At 37.0% G+C, this 14,297-nt stretch overlaps 1 protein-coding gene across 1 annotated transcript; it reads right to left on the bottom strand.

The window, feature by feature from the left end:
- Window positions 1-6,868: 6,868 nt before the first annotated feature.
- rtn2b (reticulon 2b) lies at window positions 6,869-12,453 on the bottom strand. The gene is made up of 7 exons (XM_048167182.1): window positions 12,358-12,453; window positions 9,382-9,589; window positions 8,565-8,703; window positions 8,033-8,102; window positions 7,844-7,890; window positions 7,360-7,418; window positions 6,869-7,156 (listed from the first exon to the last, which is right to left on the bottom strand). The coding sequence occupies exons 1-7, from the start codon at window positions 12,368-12,370 to the stop codon at window positions 7,066-7,068; spliced, it is 627 nt and encodes a 208-aa protein (XP_048023139.1). The 5' UTR covers window positions 12,371-12,453; the 3' UTR covers window positions 6,869-7,065.
- Window positions 12,454-14,297: the final 1,844 nt, after the last annotated feature.

Below are 14,297 nucleotides of genomic sequence, written 5' to 3'. Positions count from 1 at the left end.
ACACTGTGTGCACTGTAAAAAAATATTTTCATGATTTGTTATCACAACATTTTTCTTTTGTCAAATCAACTTAAATAATTAATGTGGTTCAGTGGTTCATTTTGAGTTTCTGTTGATTAAACCAATCGCCTTCATTGCATTAAAGGATTAGTTCACTTCTGAATGAAAATATCCTGATAATTTACTCACCCCCATGTCATCCAAGATGTTCATGTCTTTCTTCAGTTGAAAAGAAATGAAGGTTTTTGATGAAAACATTCGAGGATTTTTTTCCTTATAGAGTGGACTTCAATGGTCTCCAAATGGTTGAAGGTCAAAATTTGTTTATGTGCAGCTTCAAATGGCTTTAAACGATACTAGACGAGGAATAAGGGTCTTATCTAGCGAAACGATCTGTCATTTTCTTAAAAAAAAAAAATACAACTGCATGCTTTATAAACACAAATGATCACCTTCCGTATTCTTCAAAAAGCTTATGCTGTATACGCCTTCCCTATTCTACTTACGGAAAAAAATGGAACTTCCGCCGCGTTCCATTTTCCATTTTCCTTTAACTCAAATTTTTAAATTCAATGAACTCAAAAATTTTAAGGCAACCAGGTAACTTATTTTTTTAAGTTAAACCAACAATTCTCTTTTTAAAGTGTAAGGTTGAAACAAATGGATATTTATGTGGTACAAATACAGCTAGAGTCACTAGAGTGACAGCATAAAACTAAAAAAAGTATTATACGAATAGAATAGAAAAGCAAAAGCAATATAACATCTGAGGAAAAACCTAAAGCAAAATCAGTGGAGAATCACTGTAGTATGCAATGACTTAGATAAATACAAAATGTTGCACTTTAAAGTATAACACTGCGCTACGGTATGCCTTCCTTTCCCAGACACCCTTGTGATTTCCCTGCTGTTGTTCTCAGGCACTGCCCTTATTGGATTGAAACTGTGAGACTGTTTCACCCAACTTCTCTTCCTTTCTAATCATTATTTATGAGTTTTTTCTTGGTTCCGTTCTGGCCGTTGGAAGAGAGAGGCTTTCTTTATTCTTTTCTTTTCTTTTTTTTTTTATAGGAGACCAAAAATAGCATACATTTTTCTTTGTTAGTGGATGTCAGACTTGGGCACTGAAATTGTGGCGGATACATCTGGTGTAATAAGGGAGAATATGTGTATACAATTGTTTAGTTAACACCAGGGGGATCAAGGTGCCCTACAGTGGGGGATGGTCACGTGAACAATTGATTCTGCTCAATGTCTCAATACGTCATCCACCCTCTCTCTCTCTCGCTCACTTTTCTCCATTTGTCCATCCATTCCCTGAAGGTTGCCACTGCACAGGCCTCTCTAGCTGTTTTTCACTAACTATTTTAACAGCTTCCTCAATAATCTTGATTGCGCATCTGATCATTGGTTATCTTCATTTGACCTTCAGTGCAAAGAAAATGATATCAAACCCAAAGAAAATGACATAGTCCCAATAAAATGGCAACAAAATCTGACACTCTGAATGAATAATGACAGAGCAGAGATGCAATATCAAAAACAGCTGCAGTATGATTGAGACATTAATGAACCTACTATATCCCTGTTTATAGCTACATAATCTCAACAACATTCAGCCTGTAGCATTTCGGGTGGACAGGGAGAGGGATGTATCTTTGGGGACAGCTGGGATAGTCTGAGACATTCGAGGATTGCAGTGCTTCCCTCCTCCCGACCTCTTCTTCTTGTCCAGATACCCAACCGTAGCCACTCGCAGAACTTTCCTTGAATAATTTCCCTCTCTCAGGAACAAAGAGATTCTCTCTCAGTCTGTCCTAGTGATTATCTGGGGCCATTGTGGCATTTCGGCCCAGTGAATGAGATCATTCAAGCGGCTTTCACAAAGGCAAAAGGACTGAGAGAAAGAGTTTAAGTCTTAATTGAAATTGCTCGCTATAAAATCACAAGTCAAAAGGGTCAGTAGTTTGCGAACTATGAAAACCTCTATTTGTGTTTCACATCTGTGTATTAGTGAGGTGGGGACTGTAAATGTACAAGAGCTCTCAGCAAAGAGTGCACATCAATACAGAGAGAAAGAAACACTGGAGTGTATGATCAATGAACAGACATTTGTAGCGAGGATCCATTTAGACAATCAATAATATTAAACCAGCAATGAATTATTGTTCTTTTTACGAAATGAATTAGTAAAGTTATGTCATTCACTTCAATACAGCCTCTGTGGTAAAAACGTGTCCAATTCGGACTTTTCTAACCTATAAAGAGAGATTTCTGTGACTCACATTGCAATGATCTCTCCATGACGCAGTTCTTGCTGTGAAAGCACTTTCTCTAAAACTCAATTACCACGTCTTTGCCAGACAGCCTTGTGTACGTTGACTAGTGAGAATGACCTGCACTCAACTGTAGAGCACTACTTCTGCTTCTTTCCCATAATGCTGTTGTGCAAATCCTGCTGTGAGATCATGTTCTATCAGTTGAGAAAACACAACTTAGTGTTCTTTAATTGGCTCAAGGTGCACGTATCCATGTCTGATGCAGCTGGAAGCTTGTGTTGTTTGTATCTGATGGCTGCTGATGAATTGCATGACCAATCGATTCTTCATTTGATGTCACTTTAAGGCATTTTGAGTTATTTTCTCTGTAGTTATTTATTTCGTTTCATTGCAGATGTTTCTGGTCAAGTGCGAGAAGTAGAGCTCATTTGTGCTGACGTAAGATAGTATTTCCCTCTGCCGCTTCTATACAACCACAATCCCAAAAACATGTTGGCAGAATCATCTGTGAGGATGTCATCATGGACAAAATTACAGCTTATTATTCTTATTATTTCTTTGCTTTATGATCAGAGGGTTTAGACCCTTGTTAGTGAAGAATGGAAATTTAAGTTTTGGGAGGCATTTAATGTACAAGATTGTGTATGAAATTTGCTTGTCAAATGTTATGTTAAATTACAAACTTCAGATTTTGTGTTTTCCCTACTGATCCATTTACTATATATCACTTATTTAAGCCAAAAGTTTAGTTAGAAGAAGAGTAAAAAAAAACTGAAAAAGACAGACACATGGCTCAACAATAAGAACGGCTTGATGATGTGAAAAAGTTTTAGGAGAGTTTTGTGTTTTCTCTACATCGTATGTTTGTTGATCATATTCATGTGCTCTTATTCCTTGAACAATGACCATTATTGTTATGAAATCTGCTTATTTAAATGTGTCACTAAGGTTATCTAGCTGCAGATGAAAAGTTATTGAAACATTATAGTAATTTCATCATATTTCATTTTTTTTCTAGTAAAAGGGTGTTTGTAAATCTGTCATGGTGCCATCATTATTGAAAAATAACAGCCAAAAAATTATTTATTGTAATTTTTTGTGCATAAAAACATTTTAAAGAGATTTAAACATCTAAAATAATGTAGGTAATATTAAATATTAACTTATATATATATATATATATATATATATATATATATATATATATATATATATATATTTTTTTTTTTTTTTTTTTACACAAAATATGTTACACTAAAAATAGAATAGATCTCTATTATTATCTCTAAAATTGAGTCAGTAGATTCAGACAATTAAGCCATCATTCAGTCAGACAGGGCATTTAATTACATACAGCTATTTAGAAACGCTTAATAAAGTAAAATTTCTAAATGTCAATTATCTTCATATCCTCATTAAGAGATTTCCCACTACTACCATATAACAAACAAAGACACACAAGGGCAATTTAAAGCTAAACTCAATCTGAATAGGTTATTTAAAACGGCAATGAATACAAAATGTTCCTTTGAGTGCAGTTGTTCTTGTCAGTGGAGTTTTATTCCTGAGTGTCTTCTCATAGTGTGCAAAATGTTCTTTTCATGCTTTCTGAAAAGTCCCCTCCATAAATTGTCATTTTATGGATGGTAAAGTTACTTTTTTAAAAGCCTGTGAAGACAGATTTTGTTTATCACCATCCTAGTATGGAAGTATTTGAACATCAAAAGACATCCTATATTTGTTTCTGTTCAGCATTAGAATGTCATCTGCAATCAGTATATAACTGAATGTTTTGAAATCATTGTTCCTTTGGACTCTCTGAAGTCTTCTCGAATCAGCTGCATCCTCAGCAGCTGCTTATTTCTGTGCAAGTTCGAAAATATATGATGAGATGTTTTGTATGTTGTCAGATGGAAAAAAAAGGCAAATAACATTGAAAACACGTGTTTACTGGGGGTCGTGTTGCACAAAAGACTTACAAAGACAGAGAAGCAAAACATATAACTTGTTTTAAAGTGACTTATAAATTAGTTTTGAATTGCCCTGTAACATGAAACATTTAGTATTAAATATTAAAACCCAAATTATGAGAACAATCCAAGTGGGAATTGTTAGCTCCAAAGACAAATTTACATGACAGAATTTCTGTAACTGTTCTGACAGAGAACTGCTGTGATTGTGTGGTCGCATTGTACCCTCTAGTGGAGAAAAACATACTAGCAACTAGGTTCAACTTTTTCTATGAAAATCAAGTAGAAAAGCCTTGTCAGGCTAAATGAACCAACAATTATAAATATTGCACAGCTTTATATAATTACTAGTTATAAAAGACAGTTTGAGTGAAAATAAATGAATACAATAGGTGTACATCTAGACTTCTCTTGACTTAAGTCTGACTGTTGCTTAATTCTTTTGAGAAGACCTAGTGAAGAATCTCCTGACTCCTTAAAGGATTAGTTCGCTTCAGAATTAAAATAGCCTGATAATTTACTCACCCCCATGTCATCCAAGACGTTTATGTCTTTCTTTCTTCAGTCAAAAAAAACTTACGGTTTTTGAGGAAAACATTTTGGATTTTTCTCCATATAGGCTAGTGGACTTCAACAGGGTTCAACGAGTTGAAAGTCCAAATTGCAGTTTCAATGCAGCTTCAAAGCGCTCTACATGATCCCAGACGAGGAATAAGGGTCTTACTTAGCGAAATGATCAGTTCCATTTTCTATTTATATACTTTTTAACCACAAATGCTCGTCTTGCACTGCTCTGCGATGCGCCACACATTACTTAATCACACTGGAAAGTGGAAGTTCTGCGGTAGGGCGAAACATTTCATCTCATTTTGTCCTCCAAATTCAAAATCATCCTACATCATTGTTTTACCTTTTTTTGTAAAGGGTGTTTGACTTGGGCTGCGTCCGAAAATCTAGGTAGCTGACTTGCTGCCATCAAGCAGTGACTTGTAAGGCAGCGTTTGACCACCTCATGAAATGGATTTCGGACAGACTTCTGAGGCAGCGTAACAGTTTAATGATCTATTCTACAGCAATATAGCGCGAGGTTTGGTGAGAACTAAACAAATATTTAATTACTAGGCTACTGTAGTAATTTCTCGCTAGAAAGGACATCAAAAGTGGAGAATGTTGGTCAAAAATGTACATTTACTCACAAACTGGCCAGCAAACGCAACTTTCGGACGCCATCTTTATTTTTGTAGCTCAACTGTCACAGAATGGAAAGCACAGGATTGTGGGATATCAAAGGCAGCTAAGGATACATCTATGCTGCCTTCAAAAATCGATCAGAAGAAGGTATCTCAGGAAACAGGAAGTGAAGCTAACATTGAATTCGGACGTGCCTTGATGCCTTCCTACCTTAAAATGTGTCCTCCGAAGGCAGCATTTTCCAGTTTCCTTGGTCTTTGCACATTAGCTTTCTAAACACTTGGTCCGTACTTCCGCCTACGTCACCCGCAGAGGTCGCGTTAACCGAAAATTTTCCGTCATTGATGGAATTCTTTTTAGCGCTGACGGAAAAATCTGAAAGCCTTCCGTCATTTTGATAGATTACACTGAGGGTCTATTGTAACTTGAAACTGTAATTCTCACTCCTGTCCACTTGGTGGAGTGGACTCTTGCTGACTATCAAGTTAATGGTGAACGAATGGCTTTTCTGAGTTACATGACATTGTTTACTGCTGTTGTATTGACGTCTTTTCGTGGTTGAAACACTGCTTGAGCGATTACTTGAGAGACATGATACAGATAAGTACGGGTAAGTTGTACTATATCTTTCAACATATTTCTTATGTTCATTCATGTTTATTTCGTACTGAAACGTAGTAAAGAGGAAGGGATGTTCATGTTCACTTTGGCTCTGCTCGTTTGAACTGAGCCACTAAAGTGATCTCTCATCCACATAAAGAGTGCCAAAAGGGTATTTATTGTTTGAATTTTGTGATAAAATTGACAGAATTTGAAATCTGAGACTTAAGCACATTAAGCTTATTGTGATGTATTGGACAAATATCATGATGAAACCTGAAAAGTGACCCACAATCTCTGTTCAACTTTCTCTTCATAAATATGCATAATCTAGCCTGCTTGTCCTGTTATTAATCCGTGAATAAAATTGAAAATGTGAACAAAAACATAGCCAAGTAAATAGCTTATTATCATTAAAATATGAATAATAAAATGATGGGTAATAATAGATTATGATAGAATCTTTATGACCCTTTTGACAGACAATGACAGACAGTGACCTTTTTCATCGTGATTAAGTAATGCTTAAATATTATATATTATATGTGTGGCACATCGCAGAGCAGTGCAATTTTTGATTTAAATGTATATAGAATTTTATTTTATTTAGAAAATGGCCGATCATTTCGCTAGGTAAGAACCTTATTCCTCTGCCTGGATCGTGTAGAGCCCGTTGAAGTTGCATTGAAACTGCAATTTGGACCTTCAACCCATTGAACCCTGTTGAAGTCCACTATATGGAGAAAATCCTGGAATGATTTCCTCAAAATCCTTAATTTCTTTTTGACTGAAGAAAGAAAGACATAAACAACTTGAATGACATGGGGATGAGTAAATTATCAGGAAATTTTAATTCTGAAGTGAATTAATCCTAAGAGAAACATACTGTAAAACATAATGCTCGTTCATAACCCCCAGTCCTCGACCCTGTCTAACACAAGGGGCTGCAGCTGCACCGTAAGACTTTGTTTGTTCAGTGTACTCCACTTTTCTGCTCCTCGCCCCCATTTCTCTCTCCCTCCTCTTCATTTAGTCTTCTGTTTAAGTTTTGGTGTGGGGGCAGGGGAAGGCGCTGGGGCTGGGGGAGGTTTGGCCAGCGAAACCACAAGATCAACTCTAGAAAAGAAAAATGTAAAAGAAGTGGCACAGAGAACATGATAAATTCAAGAAAATAAACCATGGTGGGTTTAGTTCATTAAAGTCATAATGAATGTGTGGTTTGAGTTTTTTTCTTTGCCAGGAGAATTTAAATATTTGGAATAATTTAAATTTAAGCTGCTTGATAGTGTTTTCTGGCTCACTTTGAGGTGAAGACTTACATTTCGGTGATTTTTTCCACAAGTTTTTTGATTGCTTTAACAATCTTGTCGATCCTCTCCTGTCAAAAATGAAAATAAAACATAAGTGTCAAGTTTGATATATAGCCTATGGTGTGAAACTATGTGCATAAATTATCGAGATCTAATAATAAGTGCATTTCTGATTAGGAAAATGAGATAAATCACACATCCAGTTTCTAAACACTTATTTTTTTAACCTAAACCCCAAAAGGGTGTTTTAGCGGCAATGCCATAGAACCCTTTAGTAAACAGTTCTTACAGTTTTTTTTTTTTGTTTTTTTTCTTAGTGCAAAGAACATTTTCAAAATCTAAAGAGCCTTATTTCCACTATAAAGAACCTTTTGTGGAATGGAAAGTTTACATGGATGTTAAAGGTTTTTCACGGAACCATAGATGTCACAAAGAACACTTTAAGGCATTTTCAAGCCTTGGTCTCTGTGTAAAATCCAACTGATGCACTTACCTGTTGAAGTCTGTATAACAGTGGCAGAGAGAAGGCACATATCACACCTGTTCAGAAGTGAAAGGATTACATTAACGCCACGTAACATCAACACAATTGCTTAGAATTCAATTGCTTAGTGACTGATATTAGGTCAAAAAATAGTTTCAGCCGTGATTTGCTTTACAAATCTCAGCAGGATATCCTTACCGGTCATCACCAGCGTGAGACCATTAGCTTGGACCCCCACATAGGTCAACAAATACAGGAACACAACAAACTACACAAACAAATAAAATACAATCATTCAGATAAAAGCATTATATTTCATTTTGAATGGTTATACTTTAGATTTACATGTATTCATTTGCAAGATGCTTTTATCTGAAGAGATTAACAGTGCAATGAAGGTAGCCTATATATATTTTTTTTTTTTCAGTATTCCCTGAATTGAAATCATTGCTAGTGCTTTGCTGGACCAGACGAGTTACAGGAACTTTATGTTCTTATAATAATAAAGGTCAGGTTTTTTTCAAATATGAATTTCTTTACTTTCACATGGGCTTATTCTCCCAGCATCTTTGCCTTTGGGAATGAAAGCACATGGTAATAGTTTGTATCAGGACTAATTATGTAAGCCAGCAGTGTCCCCTGATGTAGTGAAAGTAGGTCATAAATTGCAGTAAAAGCATAAAAATTGCTCAGTCTAGCTGAGGTGAGATATTTAAGATGCGTGAGAGACCTTCACTGAGTCCATGATGCTATCGATGAAGAACAGCCTCTTCAGCTCGGTGACAGCCGTAGCAATCAGCAGAACGATTTGTTCCGCCATGCGAACTGTGTCCTCATCTGTCAGCGTGCGGTCCTCATCCAAATATGACCTTTTTAATAAAGAAAAGTGAACCAGCTGAGAAAGATTACATGTATTAATCCGACTTATGAGTTGCTTTTCTCTCCGTCAAGCTCCTGCCAAAAAATCCTGCCGTTCAATATTTGTTTTAAATCTGCTCCTCTGTTATGCATCTCAAAAATTAATATTTTAAACAACTTGATATGGACTATATCAGAGTGAACTCATCAATTCATCATTTAATGCTGAGTAGTTGACATTTAAGACAACAATTACTTTGTGTATTTTTGCTTCACCAATGAAAATAGTTCCAAACGAATTCAAAGCTGAATTCTCTGAGCCCTGCACATGACATGCGGGGAAAAAACTATTCGCAAACAATTGAACAAATCTCTAAAATGAATACTGTTATCCGTCTCCAAGCAACACACAGTAGGTGGTTGCACAGTACAATTTCGTTTCTTCATTGAATCAGTTTTTTTAACAAATCGTTTGAGTGAATGATTCAATGACACAAAAAGGCGTCACTTGTTTTGTTGTTTAATCAATCAATGCTTTTGAACTCAACTCAATCGCGTAAACACAGACATGGAGTGACATGAGAGAGACCTTTGCTATATTCCAATTACACTATAGTAAATAGCAGTGTCAGTTATTCCTTTGGGGTTATGGCTGTGTAGAAACTGTTATTGTTTTACAGCATACTCACTGGAAGGGATGCGATCCATCACCGAGGCGGACAAGCGCCATAGCTTTGTAAAGAAAGCGTACAGGGAGGGTGAAGGCCATAATACCCAATCCGAGGTTGGACAGGATCGTGATGGCACTGAGCTGGAACAAACAAGCCAAACCCACAACCAAACCTGTAAACACCAGCCCGGTGGTCCCCACATCTCGCCAGTATAACAGATCCAACACTAGAGAGGGCAAGAAAAATGAATGTGTGGAACGTCAGGGAAATAAACATAAAGAGGCATAGCCAGGCAGAAAGATGGAAAGACAGAGAAAAAGCGACCGAGAGAGAAATGGAAAGACCATGCAGCACTGCTTTGAAGTCGACCTCAAAAAGGGATGCAGGGGGGATGTGTGGTGGAGTATTTGGGTGGTCAGATGTGCATGTTTGCACAGACTATCAAATTACAGATTTTCATCCATTCTTTGAGTCATTCCACAAACTTTAGTTGAATGAAGTCACTTTAGAATGAATAACTTTATAAAAATTGAAATAAATTCGCTATTTTCAGAACTGTGTCTTTTCTCTTCTAAATTTAAACCAAATTATTAAGACATTTTTGCAGAGAAGAGAGTAAGCAAATTGGGCTATAGTTCATTCTGGGCTTTTAAATTTAGTAGTGCGTTTAAAAGCACAATATGTAAGATTTTTAGATTAAACAGTCCAAAAACCACTAATGTTATATATTTTGTTGACTTACATTATCCCAATCGTTTCCAACAATGTTAAAATCCAGAGAAAATCAGCTATTTTAACCAGGACATGGACCGTGTCATTTTGTCACTTGTCAATTACGTCATATCCGCGTTACTGCAAAGTGCAACAAGTCTCTTATACCAGCCACAGAGCCAACGCACAGAGTAACATAACATAACCTTCAACACAATCAAACATATTTAGTATGATTGTACCATTTTAACCATGTAAAACAGCATTGTGTTACCCCACATATGCAACGAAAAGAGTGGAACAGCTGACTGCAGCATAAACATAATAAAAGCTCAGCTGGACTCCCACGGCTCTCGGCCCGCCTTGCTTCATACCACAGCAACATTAATAAAACTTTAATACGTTACGTGATTTCTGCCCAAGTCCATCGGATTGCTTTCCATCAGCTGTTGAGGTCGAGATGACGTAACTCCCATAATTCCACTCGTGCTCATTGTTTTGAATAAGCAACCTCTAGCGGTGAAAATTACATATTGTGCCTTTAATTTAAAAGACAAAAAGTCAGCCTATGTCAAATAATGGAAATGGCATCATACATAGGAAGCTGAATCATCTCTCTTTGTCAATAAGACAAGTTTCTCTCTCCCTTTTTTCCCCCTAATGTGTAATAAGGAGAGAAAATATAATATGCCAAAACTGACACCATATGTGAATACATAGGCTAATCATCTGTAACCTTTTTTTTTAAATTTGCTAGCAGGAAGCTTTAGCAGTGAGTGGTCATCTGTATTACTGTCAACAACATTTGTTGACAGTGTGAAATAGTTGTGATTTGGATGTATTTAATATAATGAAATTGCAACGTGATCATTACCAGTATTATCATTGTAGTGTCATTCAGACACTAAAGTATCAAACTTTATTTGTGTAAATGACTGATCAACCATTAATGGGATGGGTAGAGTACGCATTGAGTATCCAAAAAACATATATTAAAAATATACTCTGTCAGGCTAAACATTAACAGTCCTTTAGTGTTGTTGTTGTTATGAACTGTTTCTGGCAATGTGAAGCAGTGTAAAAGCTCTCAAACAGCACAATTTAAGGATAAACAAGGCTCAGTGGAATATGAAAACAACACTACAAAAGGACAAAAAGAAGAAAAGGTGGAATTAAACCGTTCATAGAACCACAGGAGTGCCTTAATGTTGTCAAGGACTTGACTACAATTTAAAAAAAAAAAAAAAAAAAAGGCTGTCATTTTCATTTAGCATTGATTATTATGACAAACAGACATGTGATCAAGGCCAACTCAGCCAGAAGCACTTGATGAAACCACGTTATTGTCCAACAAGGCTTGATCGCGTCATACACCCCAGGCTGTGCCAAACATGTCAAGTCTGTAAATGCATTCAATTTTTTCTGCATGTGAACAGACTAATTTGAATCCAAAGCAAAGAATCTTCCACTGTCCAGTTGTCCATGAGCTCATCTATCACTTATTTGTACGTTATTTTGTACAACTGCAATAAATTACTGCAAATTCTAATCTCTGAGACAAACATATGACATTAATGGACAAAAAGCCCTTGTGTCAGAGAGAGTACATGGACACAAACAGAGTGGAACAGCTAATGGCAGTGTGCGTTTACACGCCTTTCCTCTGTGAAGCCAACAGACCCCAACAGCTGTTGATTCTGATGATCCTTCAAATGCAGGTGCAAATCTGTGCTGTGGCACACAGTGGTGCAAAGCTGAATGAGCCTTTATAAGATCAATCCAAACCCTCTGAAATCTTTTCTAAAAAAAAAAAAAAAAAAAAAAAAAAAAATCTTCCACGAGGCATTCACTCCTGCTAATGCACTTTATTGCAGCCTAACATGGCCGGGTCAGATTGAATCTCTCTGGGGAGACGTATGCCAGCACTGCCAAAATAAGACTGAGAGGTCTCACCTCCTTCATTCAGACATCAATGTTTCCTTTTCTCCCTCTGCCTCAAAATCCTAGAGTCATGCATCAGTCCGGTCCTGAAGGCAGTCCATCCATCAGATTCCCATCAGCCTGCCAAGCTCCCATTGAGAAGTCCTGTGTGATGTGCTGACTAATCAGCAGTATTACCTCTAGTGTAAACCACTCAACTGATCCAAACAGCCCCCCACCCCCCAACACACACACCTCCCTTAGTTACAACCTGCTATTCACATGCCAGCACATTACACATTAAACAATCTAGCTCAGGAGACCTCGATCCCAGTGCTGTTCAGTTTTGCGGAAGACTCTCACCTTTGCTGGCCATTTCTCTTGCTTCCACACCAAACCCCCTCTCCTCCCAGCACTCCACGAACCCTCTGGGCTTTTTTTGGCCATCCTAGCGTTGTCAGCAGGAAGGGGTTGGTCTGACCTAATAATATCTCAACCACTTGGACACTCCATCTTAACAAACACACACATGCAAAGCTATGCACCCTCATGGGCTGTCCGGAGCTTAAGGAACCTGAGACGTCAGCAAATGTCTGTGTGTAGACAAGACTTCATCTCATGGGAAATGGATAACCTTAGATACAGACAAATTACTCAGGCATTGCTCAGGGAGTGCTGCGCTTTATCTTCTCACATGCTGACAAAAGTGCTGGCCTTTAACACCCAACTGAAGATGTTGTGTGAAGATGATGATTATGATTGTGTGTGTGCGCGCGTTTTTGTGATTTATGAGGACACATATTTGTATAATGACATAGGTATTACACTGGTATTATGACTTAAACATGAAATATGAGGACATTTCATGAGTCCTTATATTTAAAATAGCTTTAAAAACATACTAAACAATGTTTTATTAAAAATGTACAAATACTGACAGTATTCTGTGATGGGTAGGTTTAGGGGTAGGGGGATAGAATGTACAGTTTGTACAGTATAAAAACCATTACGCCTATGGAATGTCCCCACAATGCACAAAAACAAACCTGTGTGTGTGTGTGTGTGTGTGTGTGTGTGTGTGTGTGTGCGTGCGTGTGCATCAGGTATACCCTACGTTATGGGGATGTTATCCTTGTCCTTGTGGGGCCATTTTTGGTCCCCATGAGGAAAACAGCTTATAAATCAAGTGATGTTTTTAAATATCTAAAAATGATTGGTAGGTTTAGGGGTAGATTTAGGGAATAGAATATACAGTTTGTACAGCATAAAAATCATTGTGTCTATGGAATGTCACATATGAAAACACAATGTGTGTATACAATTTTATTTATTAATATTAAAATATATAAATATTATTATATATAAAAAACATTCTATTTTATATTATATTCTATATTTATATTTATTATATAATTATATTTATATATAAAATATATAACATTAATTTATTTGAAATTATATTTAATTTTTATAATAACAATTATAATAATATATGAAAATTGTGATAATGATCATATACAATGGGTACGGAAAGTATTCAGACCCCCTTATATTTTTCACTCTTTGTTATATTGCAGCCATTTGCTAAAATCATTTAAGTTCATTTTTTTTTTCCTTATTAATGTACACACAGCACCCTATATTGACAGAAAAATTTTTGCGGATTAAAAAAGAAAAACTGAAATATCACATGGTCCTAAGTATTCAGACCCTTTGCTCAGTATTTAGTAGAAGCACCCTTTTGATCTAATACAGCCATGAGTCTTTTTGGGAAAGATGCAACAAGTTTTTCACACCTGGATTTGGGGATCCTCTGCCATTCCTCCTTGCAGATCCTCTCCAATTCTGTCAGGTTGGATGGTAAACGTTGGTGGACAGCCATTTTTAGGTCTCTCCAGAGATGCTCAATTGGGTTTAAGTCAGGGCTCTGGCTGGGCCATTCAAGAACAGTCACAGAGTTGTTGTGAAGCCACTCCTTCGTTATTTTAGCTGTGTGCTTAGGGTCATTGTCTTGTTGGAAGGGAAACCTTCGGCCCAGTCTGAGGTCCTGAGCACTCTGGAGAAGGTTTTCGTCCAGGATATCCCTGTACTTGGCCACATTCATCTTTCCCTCGATTGCAACCAGTCGTCCTGTCCCTGCAGCTGAAAAACACCCCCACAGCATGATGCTGCCACCACCATGCTTCACTGTTGGGACTGTATTGGACAGGTGATGAGCAGTGCCTGGTTTTCTCCACACATACCGCTTAGAATTAAGGCCAAAAAGTTCTATCTTGGTCTCATCAGACCAGAGAATCTTATTT

The sequence above is a fragment of the Megalobrama amblycephala genome, linkage group LG18 (genome assembly GCF_018812025.1).
Source record: "Megalobrama amblycephala isolate DHTTF-2021 linkage group LG18, ASM1881202v1, whole genome shotgun sequence".
In the NCBI taxonomy this organism is placed as follows: domain Eukaryota; kingdom Metazoa; phylum Chordata; class Actinopteri; order Cypriniformes; family Xenocyprididae; genus Megalobrama; species Megalobrama amblycephala.
The sequence above is the reverse complement of the archived record's forward strand: the minus strand, read 5'-3'. Positions and strand labels throughout refer to the sequence as shown.

Bases quoted from the DNA above. Each gene is read 5' to 3' on its own strand.
- rtn2b (XM_048167182.1), bottom strand. The intron at 8,103-8,564 runs GTCTCTCACGCA...TTGTTTGTGTAG, and splicing joins GCATCATGGACTCAGTGAAG to TTTGTTGTGTTCCTGTATTT. The intron at 7,419-7,843 runs GTAAGTGCATCA...CATTTTTGACAG, and splicing joins TGTTATACAGACTTCAACAG to GAGAGGATCGACAAGATTGT.